Genomic DNA, 11,915 nt, shown 5'->3' on the forward strand with positions numbered 1-11,915 from the left:
AAAGAAAAGGTAAGCTGGTAGAACCGACAACAGAAAATAATGAAAATAGTCAGGTTAACGATAACAAAGAAGTTTATGGCGAAAATGATGACTTTAATCTGGCAGGAGACAATGAAGATGATAATAAATATGAGGAAGACATCGCCAATCTTGCAAAAGAAATTTGTCTTGTATGGAAAGTGAATGATTGGGTTGCTGTTGCATATGAAAAACAATGGAATATTGGATATATTGTGGAGGTAATATTATTCAAAGTATATATTAGTTTCAAGTTTTTATTTTGTTTTACAAAACAGTGCTCTAAAATAAAAGGAATATAAATAAAATGTAAAAATAATTTCAGAATGACATTATATAAGACTTTACAAGTTTTATTGAATGTAAGCAAAAATAAACAAATCATAAACTCTTTATTATATTATTTTAAATGTTGCGCTAATACTTTTAGGTATCTATAACTGGGATCAGAGTTAATTGTATGATTAACGGGCAAGAGAAGAATACTTTTCGCTGGCCAGTTACTACCGAGGAGATAAATAACCAAACTGATAAAATTATCTGTTTAGTAAATGCTCCTTTTCTAATCAGTGGTTGTGGCGATTATTCATTATCCGAAGAAGACTATAATACAGTCATATCATTATTCTTAGAGAAACTTACTGCAGCAGAGTAGAAATTATGTGTGATGTGGTGGATAATGTGTGTAAATGACTCTATTAATAAATGAAAAACTAATTTTTAAATGGAAAAACATTTAAATGTTTGATTTATGTTTTATTTAATTAGCAATATAGTTATCTTGATGTTAGATTTTTGTTCAGTTTTTAATTCATGTTATATCATGCGTGTGACAAAATCACAAGAATTTTTTTTTTTATTATGTTAGGACCTTTTTGTATTGACAGTTGGATATGTTTACATTTTTAAAAAACTAAGCGCCTCTGCCGTAATGGTTCATTTTGTAAGTATACTAAAACATTTTTTTCCAATTTCAAGCCTTAATATATTAATAGGCCTTAGGTATCACATAACTTTCTTTGCATTTTTAGACTCAATACCTTTGATAATTTCAAATCCTAGAAGAAAAATTGTGTGCAACACTTCGCCGCTAGAATTAACTCCGATTAAAAGTTGACAAAACTGATTGATTTTGTACTTTTGAACTATGATAATTAGCCAACCGCACAGTGTCACGCAACTTTTTTATATTTTTTGGAGAGAGCTTTTGGGTTACGTCTGATATTAACTACAAAAGCTATGTGCAACTTTTTGCCTTGCCAAAAAAATGGGTTCAAAGGTGGCAAAAACTAAATTTCTAAAAATTTTTAAAAAAATCTCAAAAATTTAAGCCCAGATTCCGAGTGAACGAAACATTTTTGAAAATTTTTTTTTTCCCTAACAGGTTTTTTCTATATTCTGATCAATATATAAAAAATTCAAGCAATTTGGAGGAGGTCACTTCCACAGTTTCAGGAATTTGCCTGATTCTTAGAAAAAACGGCTCTTAAACATTCATCTTAAAATAATGCGTGACTATCAACACGTTTATCTTAGCAATTTGGTTTATAAGATCATAGTCTTGCAGCTTTTGTGACTAACTGAGAATCACTTTAGCCTTAATTTACTTAAAAACTCTCCTTTTGAAATTAAGCTTTTATCGCTGTTTTTGTTATTTATTTTAACTGTTGCATTTGCCCATTGATATTTACTCATGTTATCTTGTGTATTGTTTTCGAAGCCTGAAGTGCATCACTTTCAAACAAAGTTATTTGTTTCAGAAATTTAATATGAATCAACAATATAATAAATAATTCAAAAATTCAACAACTGTAACATTTTAATTTAAGAACAAAATCGTTTTAAATTTTTGTGTGTAATTTTAATAAAGTGCATTATATTAATTTTTTAATATTTTTTTTTATAAACCAACTATTGTTTTTAATATTAATAAATAATATTATAATATTAAATACTATTAAATATAATTACCTATTTGACTAAACCTTTACATATTTCTATTAAAGTAAAATAACTTTTTTTTTTTAAATATATTTGAATAACTTTTATTAAATTGCATAAAATGTTATTGTAATAAAAATTTTTCAGCATTCCAGAACCATCATGTAAGCTTTAAAATGGGTAACGATTTTTCTAAAGTTCAAATATCATCAAAACTAAATTTGGTAGAAAAAGCTCAGTTGGAATATGATTTTTTGCGACTAGTTGACCAGCATCCTGTGTTATACTGTGAAAATGTATTACGTAATGCAGTTTATCGATATGAAAATTACTGGCTCCCTCTTGCTGTCAAATACAGTGAATTATTGCCTGCTCCATTAGACATAGAATGGGTATGGCATTGTCATATATTAAATCCTATTGCATACCAACGTGATTGCTTAAATCTGTTTGGCAAAGTTATTGATCATGCTCCTATGTATTTCACTATTGAAAAGATATTAACATCCAAAAGGTATTGGACACAGACCTATAAAGACATTCCATTTGAAGTTGATCTTACTAATTCAAATCCAACACTTATTTCAACAAAATCTTTTAAGTGCTCCTATGATATTGTTGCTGCTTCAATGCGTCAAAGAGTTTTTAATTATAACTCTTCACTACCACATTTTAGAGACCCAAAATTTTTGCAGAATGCCGTTAAACGTTATAAAATAATGATTACAATTAAAAAAGAAAATTCAAATACATTTATAGTTCCTTGTTATGATAACGATTTAATATGGCATTCACACATGCAGCATGTTTTATTATATCATTCTGATATGATGCACATACTTGGTAGTATTCTTGACCATGATGACTCAACATCTGACAGAAGTCCAAACTCAGAACTGAGTACCAGTAGTGCTGCAACTAAAAAGTTGTGGAAGAAATATAATCAAAAGTTTAGTGTATCTGGTGCTATGTATAGAGGAGAACCACCATTACCTGAGTTTACAGTTATAAATCGAGGACACTATTTGAGTTTAGCTAGTAAAGTAAAGAATATTAAATTATTATAATTTTTAAAAAGTAATATATTTTTTATTTATATAAAATGTAAATACACAACATTTTTATTAAAAATGTTTTTTTTTTTCTAAATCTTTTTGTATATTTAATAAAAATGAGTATTTTTAATATTATAGTTTAATGTTATTTATTTTATAATAATAAATACTTATAGTTATATCATATTAGTAATTATTTAACACTATATATAATCGATCTATTTTATTTTTAGGCTTGTATTTTTAAATTAATCTTAGATTTGTCAGTGTTCACCACTGTCAATATACATTGGTAGATTCCCAGTAGCTGATAATGCCACAGTTAAATTCCATATTGGAATGGTTTCTCTCGAAGGAGTTTTGGTTGGTTTATTCTCAAAAACAATAAGAGTTGTAAATGGAGAATTAAGTTATACATTTTTAGAAGGTAACTTTTTATCTGGTTTTATATTATTATTTTAATCAAGTGAGTATAAATGTATTTAGACAATGCAAAATAAAAATAGTGAAATTAAAAATTATATGTTCATAACTATTTAGTGTTATCTTTAATGAAAGGAGAAAAAAGTTTTCAAATCTTTATATTTTTATACTTTTTAAAAAACTTTAACACCACATAAAGACTTATACACATATGAGGTAGTATCCTTTGTTAGAGAAATTCAACATTATGTTTTTAATTCATTACGCATATTAACACAGAGTTGTAACCTTGCATAAGTTTTAAAATGCAATTGTAAAAAAAAGAAGTTATATTTCTTTTAACAATCATGAATCATAGTTACTAAACAGATGGCTAGAAACAAATGAATAGTTGTCAAACTTCCTAGTAAAGTAAAGCTTTATATTAAGGTGTAGTGAAACCATTTTAACTGATATTAAATTACTTCAACTGAAATGAACCTGTTTCTAGTAAAATAAATCTATTACAAATAAAGTTTTCTTTATTGCTTTTTATATTGTCTTCAAAAACATAAGTAAATAATATCAGCATTCATATTTGTTTGTAACCTAATTAATTTCAAAAAATTTTTATGATAATTAATTTCTTTAGATCTCATGGCATATGGCATAAAAATATCTGTAAAAAATTGTCCTTTTTCTATAATGTTTTTAAGTACTGTCATTTCATAATAGTATAAGTCAAAATTTGTCAAGTGTATAAAATGCTATAAATTGCTATAAGTTAGTCCTTTTACTAGTTTTTCAGCTTTTGCTTTTTTTATTATTTCCGCATTAGAAATGGATTTAAGTTTAGATTTTTATTTTATTCTCTGGTTATTAATATGTAAAACTATATTTGTATATATTTTACCTCATAAGAAAGAGGTATGGTTTAGACACACTCAGTTCTTAAAGTACAACATTCAATTTTATATTTGTTTTTAAAGGTTCTTATTTAAAAGCTTTTTTAAATTATAATTATTAAACTCACCTCTCCAAACATTAGAGAGGGCCACTACAGTTAAGAAGTGTACTCATTTATTTAAATTTATTTGAAATTCTCTTTTAAACATAAACTTATATCCTCTACTCTTTTTTTATTCATTTTTAATTTTATTTGAAACTCTGAGGGTTTCTCTCAACACTCTCAACTCTCTCAACCCTGAGAGTGAGTTTAAAACACAAATCTTGTTAATCAAGCCACTGCACGGAGAAACAGATTGGTCGTGGTACTTTTAGAAGCATAGGATGGATTTAAAACTAGGCATTCTCCTTAATTTCATTGCAACATGGCTGTGGGAAAGAGAATGTATTCAAAAACTGAATGTGATTTTTAATTGTCTGAATTATCTAGATGGCAAAGTAAACTAGCAGTATTACAAAATTTTCTTACATTAATTCTTTTGGAGACAACAGAAAGTAAATTTTTTACATTTAGAGTTGGTTATGCTGTTTTTTTTTTTAATCTGTTTTTGAATGTTTAGAATGGTTTGTTGCTGTATTCATTCTAGCTTTTTGTTGTTGTTATTATCAAATTAAGAATCAGAATCTTTTATGTTTTTAGTATCCTAATTATTGATTAGCCTATTGATTTTGTTTTCATTACTAAAATATTTTTATCATTGATGAAAAGAGTAATGTTATTTATAAGAAAAAAAAGTTGTTGAATACCACAGTGCACAGTGGGCCAGTGATTAAATACCACAGTGATGGAATAGTTAGTTTCATTTCTTTTTGCATTTTCTTCATAACTGATGCACCATCAGTAGCACCTAAAAATATCTAAAAATGCTGTCCACTTATCAGTAAAATAACTTCATGTAAAATGTAAACAGTCTTCCACTAACTCCATCAGACTTCTACTAACTCCATCAGATTTCTACTGATCTCATCGGATTTTCATTAACTCCATCAGAATTCCACTAACTCTGTCAGATTTCCACTAACTCTATCTGATTTCCATCAACTCTATCAGATTTCCATCAACTCTATCAGATTTTTACCAACTCCATCAGATTTTTACTAACTCTGTCAGATTTCAACTAACTCCATCAGATTTCCACTAACATCCATCTGGTTTCCATCAACTCTAACAGATTTTCTTTGAATTATAATTAGTGGCATCTGTTAGCAAAACCTGAAAAACTATAAAATTTAAGCTCTTAAGTCAAACATTCAAACATTTTCTTCTAGCTTTTATACGTTTACCTGAAAAAATATTTGTTGTAAAAGAAAAGAATATTTTAGGTTTTCAAGTATAATTTTTTTTAAATATATATCGTTGTGCTTTCAATTGCTTTATGACAAAATCTTTAAAGTACTTTAAAAAAAGTTTAGGGAACACTTATACAAGAAATTTAATTTTTACTTTAAAAAGTTGAAAAAAGACTAATAATTAAGCAAATTTTTTTTGATCAAAAATAAATTGTATTATTAAACAATATTTGGTAATACTTTTAAATAAAATTGAAACTAAAATTTCTCTGTTTTTTAATTTTATCTGAATTGATTTCATTTGTAAATATCGCTTCCCAGTGGGCACAGGACCAAAAAAAGACGTCTTTTTTCCGCCCAGGGTTATATCAAATGTAATTGTCAATCAAACTTATGTGACAAACAATTTTTTTATATTCATCATTTAAATGATTAAATATATAATATATATATATATATATATATATATATATATATATATATATATATATATATATAATATTAAGTATATTATATATATATATATATATATATATATATATATATATATATATATATATATATATATATATAATATTAAGTATATAATATATATATATATATATATATATATATATATATATATATGTATATATATATATATATATATATACACACACATATATATATACACATATATACATGTACATATATACTTATATATGCATATATATACATATATATACATATATATGTATATATAAATGTATATATATATATATATATATATATATATACATATATATATATATATAAATATATCTATATATATACATATACATGTATATATATTATATATACATATATATGTATATATATATATATACATATATATTTATATATATATGTATATATATAAATATATATGTATATATATATATATTTATATATATACATGACATATATATATACATATATTTATATATATGTATATATATACATGTATATATACATATATATGTATATATATGTATACACTGCGACCATTTTCTATAGACGCATGTAAAATTTAGCGGATTTATAGTGTTACAATGGTAATAAAATTGTTCTAACGGTACTTTTGAATAAGTGTATGTAAGAAAACAATGATCCATTATGCATCTGATTATTAATTGTCTTGATTGTATTAAAATAATTTAATTTTTAATATTCACGTGGCAATTTTCTATAGACGCACTAAAGTTTTGACGAGTTTTGTCGCAAATTTCTTATATTCTGTAGTATTTTTTATTTTGAAAGTCGAAATTAAGTTGAACTTAACCAAATGCCGAAAGGAAAGGTCCTTACCGATATTGAAAAAGGTCAAATATTGGCTTATCGTAGAGAAAAAGTTCCAAATCGAGAAATTGCTAGAAGATTGAAAAGATCAGATCACGTTATCTGTAATTTCTTGAAAAATCCAACAGATTATGCAACAATCAAGAGGAAACCAAAGAAATCTAGGGTTTCAGACCATGAAAAACGCAGAGTTGTTTGACTCGCATCAAACTCATCAAAAAGTTTGAAAACAATTAAGTCAGATTTGGGTTTAAATGTTTGCAGAGAGACGATTAGAAAAGTTCTTAAAGACATCCCACACATTGTACAATCAAAAATGAATAAAGCACCAAATTTGAAGCTCATTCACAAACAGAAACAGATGGAGTTCGCCCGCGAAACATGGCACGCGATTGGGAACAAGTTTGAAGCTCATTCACAAACAGAAACAGATGGAGTTCGCCCGCGAAACATGGCACGCGATTGGGAACAAGTAAGAAATTTTAGATTAAATTCTCATGAATACGTAAGATGTCTTAATAGCTGAATATTTTTGTTTTCAATACCAGGTGATGTGTTCACACCAGAAAAAGTTTAATCTTGATGGGCCTGATGGTTTTAGTGGCTACTGGCGTGATTTGAGGAAAGAACCCTAATATTTTTCGACAAGGAATTTTGGTGGTGGATCTTTGATGGTTTGGCTTGGGTTTTGTGCAACAGGAAAGTTAAATTTAGCATTTACATCTTGCAAAATGAAAAGTTCTGAATACATTGATGTGCTAAAATTATGTTTGATTCCATTTAAAAACAAATATTGACGCAAAAATTTTGTTTTTCAACAAGACAACGCCAGCATTCACACTAGTAACGAGACTAAAGAATGGTTTGAAGCTAAAAAAATTGAGCAAATGTGGTGGCCTGCTTGCAGTCCAGATTTGAATCCTGTTGAAAACATCTGGGGAATCATTGTAAGACGTATCTATACTGACCAGAAGCAATAAAACTCTGTGGCAGAGCTAAAAGTAGCGGTATCAAAATGCTGGGAGGATATGGATCCAAAAGTGCTGGAAAACTTGGTGGAAAGTATGCCAAAACGAATTTATCAAGTAACTGAGCGCAAAGAAGGTTCAATTGAGTACTAAAAATGTGATAAAAATATTTTTTTTGATAGTTTTGTTAAAAAATGTGAACTGCGTCTATAGAAAATAGTCAGCTATCTTTTGAACTTAATTCATTTATGATTGACCTCTTTTCAAATTTGATATGTATATATATATATGTGATATGATATGTGTAAATATATATATATGTATATATATATATATATATATATATATATATATATATATATATATATATATATATATATATATATATATATATATATATATATATATATATGTATATATATATATTTAAATATATATATAAATATGTGCATATATATATATAAAGGTCTTATTTTAAAGTGTTACACGGCTCATATATATATATATATATATATATACATATATATATATATATATATACACGTACATATATACTTATATATGCATATATATATACATATATATGTATATATACATGTATATATATACATATATATAAATATATATGTATATATATACATATATTTGTATATATATTATATATATGTATATATGTATATATATATATACATATATATTTATATGTATATATATAAATATATATGTATATATATATTTATATATATACATGACATATGCATACATATATATTTATATATATATATATATGTATATATATACATGTGTATGTACATATATATGTATATATATGTATATATATATGCATATATAAGTATATATGTACATGTATATATATATATATATATATATATATATATATATATATATAAATATATATATATGCATATATATATATATATAAATGTCTTATTTTATAGTGTTACACAGCTCACAATATAAATACATGTTAAGCTATTTCATGTACGCCTAAAGTGATTTCGGTTAAAGGAATTTTTAATATTTATATTAGTTTTTTTAAGTCTCTTGCGGTAAGATAAAAGAAGTAATTTATGTTATAAAACCACTTAATCATTTAAATGATGAATTTAAAAAAATTGTTTGTCACATAAGTTTGATTGACAATTACATTTGATATAACCCTGGGCGTAAAAAAGACGTCTTTTAAACAGCTTTTGAAAATTTTGGACATCTTGTAAATGCTCAAAATAAATCTTTTTTTGGTCTTGTGCCCACTAGGAAGCGATATTTACAAATGAAATTAATTCAGATAAAATTAAAAAACAGAGAAATTTTAATTTATTTCAATTTTATTTAAAAGTATTACCAAATATTGAACTCTCAATATCTCAAACCTCCAAGGGACCAAGAAAATAGTTTGAGTAAAACAATTTGAGTTACCAAAAGTTTGGATATAAAAGGTAAAAACATACATAAATATTAAGATGTTCTAATGTCACTCTTTCTTAGTTATGAAGAAACATTTTTATCATATATAATTGAGATTGCATTGAGTTTTGTTGAAAATCTTCTCCACAAAGACTGAAGAGCAGATAGGATCATACTAAACTTGCAGTGCTTCCCGAATATCAGTAACTTTTGGGCAAACTGGATCAATCGCATTATCATTATCTTCCTTGTCATCAGCATCGAGTTCATTTGCTGCATTTTTTATTTTTTCTATTACCTGTTAATCTGTGAGTAAAGGCACTGTGCTCATTAAGTTTTGTCTGTAGAAATGATATTTTTGGCTGTTGTATCTGGAGGGTTAAAATTATCAAGTTTTTCTATCTGATTTTGAAGCTCTTTAAATAGGTCATTGTCTTCATCCTAATGGGGAGATTTCTGCTGATCTTCTAAAATTCCTGATTTTGCAAAATAATTAACAATGGTGGAGGTTTTCACTTTTTTTCCTATCAAGCAATTTCATTGCATCTAAAATCAAAAAAATAGAAAAATCTTTTCTTTTATTAGTAGCTACAACCAGTCTTTGTAATGCCAAAGATCCATTATAAAATTTCAAAGAGCTTATAATGCCCTAATCAATCGGTTGAAGTTAGACGTGGTATTCGGTGGTAAAAAAAATGAGCACAATAGATTTTACACTAGCTGTCATTACCTATAAAATACGTATATATAAAATATATATAAAATACGTATAAAATATATATATATATATATATATATATATATATATATATATATATACTTATATATTGTTGTTTTGATTATGTAATAATAATCAATTTTTTCGATTTGAGAGTGATCAATATAAAGTGAAATAATCACAAAATAGATCAATAAATACCAGTCTAAATAAAAAATAAAAAATTGATTTTATTCCCAAAAAAGTTAAATACCATAACCTTTGTACAAATTTTTTTAAATTTATGAGTCAACAAATCAATAATCAATCAACAAATGTCAATTGATTTTGTATCTATTGACACAACAAAATGTATATACACTAAACCATGCACAGTTTCCGTAAACACCACGTCAGAATATGCACAGATTTTTTCTGGTTCATATCTTACAGTTTTAAGAAATACTTATATATAATAGCTATTAGTTGTTTACTGCTTTTTATAATTATCAAAATACTATTCCTCTATATAATGAAGCTTTATTAAAGTCTGGTTATAAATGTAGTCTAACATATAATCCTATAACAATATCAACTCCAAAACGGAACAGAGCCCACAACATCATTTGGTTTAACCCTCCATTTAGTAAAAACGTTAGCACCTACGTGGGAAAATATTTTTTGAAACTTATTGACAAACATTTTCCTAATAATAATAAACTGCATAAAATCTTTACCAGGAACACAGTCAAAGTTAGCTACAGTTTTATGCCAAGTGTAAAATCTATTATAAATTCGCACAACAAATACATTTTATGCAACAATACAAACCTTAATCAACAGGACTGTAACTGCTATAATAAAAATCTCTGTCCATTGTTTAATAAATGTTTAACAAGCAACATTGTATATCAAGCAACTGTAACAACAGATAATCTTGATTCATCTTCTAATGAAAAATCCTACATTGGGATAAGTGAGACTCCTTTAAAATTAAGATACGCTAATCACGTTAAATCATTTGACATCTCTAAATACAAAAATGATACTGAACTCCCAAAACATGTATGGAAGTTAAAAGAAGCTAATTTAGTCCCTATAGTTAAGTGGAAAATTCTCAGGCGATGTAAAGCATATAATCCAACATCCAAATCTTGCAAATTATGTCTCACCGAAAAATATGAAATTCTATATTATAAAAATACTAATTTATTGAATAAAAGGAGTGAGATTGTTTCTAAGTGTAGACATAGAAACAGATTCCTTCTTTCCCAATATGACACTGGCAATTAAAAAAGATGTTTTTCCATATTATCATTATTTTTATTATTGTCATTATTATTACTATTATTTGACGTCAGAACTCATTCCATTGTTTTTTTAATTTTGTAACAGTTTTTTTATTGTATTTTTGAACGGTTTTTTCTTGATTTAAATATATTGCTGATGAGTGCCGCAAACGGCATGAAACTTTAAGTACCGTAAAAAAGTTGTTTTTTTTCATCTTACTTTTTTACTTATTTATATATATATATATATATATATATATATATATATATATATATATATATATATATATATATATAATATACCTAGCCCTAGTAATTTACGTTTTTGCGAAGAAAAAAAAACACTTAGTACATTTCTCCATTTAGCAGAGAAGTGTACTAAGTGTATTTTAAAAAATATTAATGTTTTTTTTTAAGAATATAAATTCTAAGCGTTTCATATTTTAATCCAATTGTAATGTATTCCATATTTCATCCATGTGAATTTAAATTAAGCATTTTGATTGGCTTAAAATACATAAATAATCTGTTTTAAAAGTCATTT

At 25.6% G+C, this 11,915-nt stretch overlaps 1 protein-coding gene across 1 annotated transcript in view; it reads left to right on the plus strand.

Annotated features, from left to right (window-relative positions):
• The first annotated feature begins 2,085 nt into the window (after positions 1-2,085).
• LOC100207090 (uncharacterized) overlaps positions 2,086-11,915 on the plus strand; it is a 30,775-nt gene continuing 20,945 nt past the window's right edge. The window contains exons 1-2 of the mRNA XM_065814799.1: positions 2,086-3,002; positions 3,273-3,441. Of these exons, the coding sequence (XP_065670871.1) occupies positions 2,136-3,002; positions 3,273-3,441 (1,036 nt within the window). The 5' untranslated portion in view covers positions 2,086-2,135. The remainder of the gene's footprint in view (positions 3,003-3,272; positions 3,442-11,915) is intronic.

This window comes from Hydra vulgaris, chromosome 12, assembly GCF_038396675.1.
Source record: "Hydra vulgaris chromosome 12, alternate assembly HydraT2T_AEP".
Classification (NCBI taxonomy): domain Eukaryota; kingdom Metazoa; phylum Cnidaria; class Hydrozoa; order Anthoathecata; family Hydridae; genus Hydra; species Hydra vulgaris.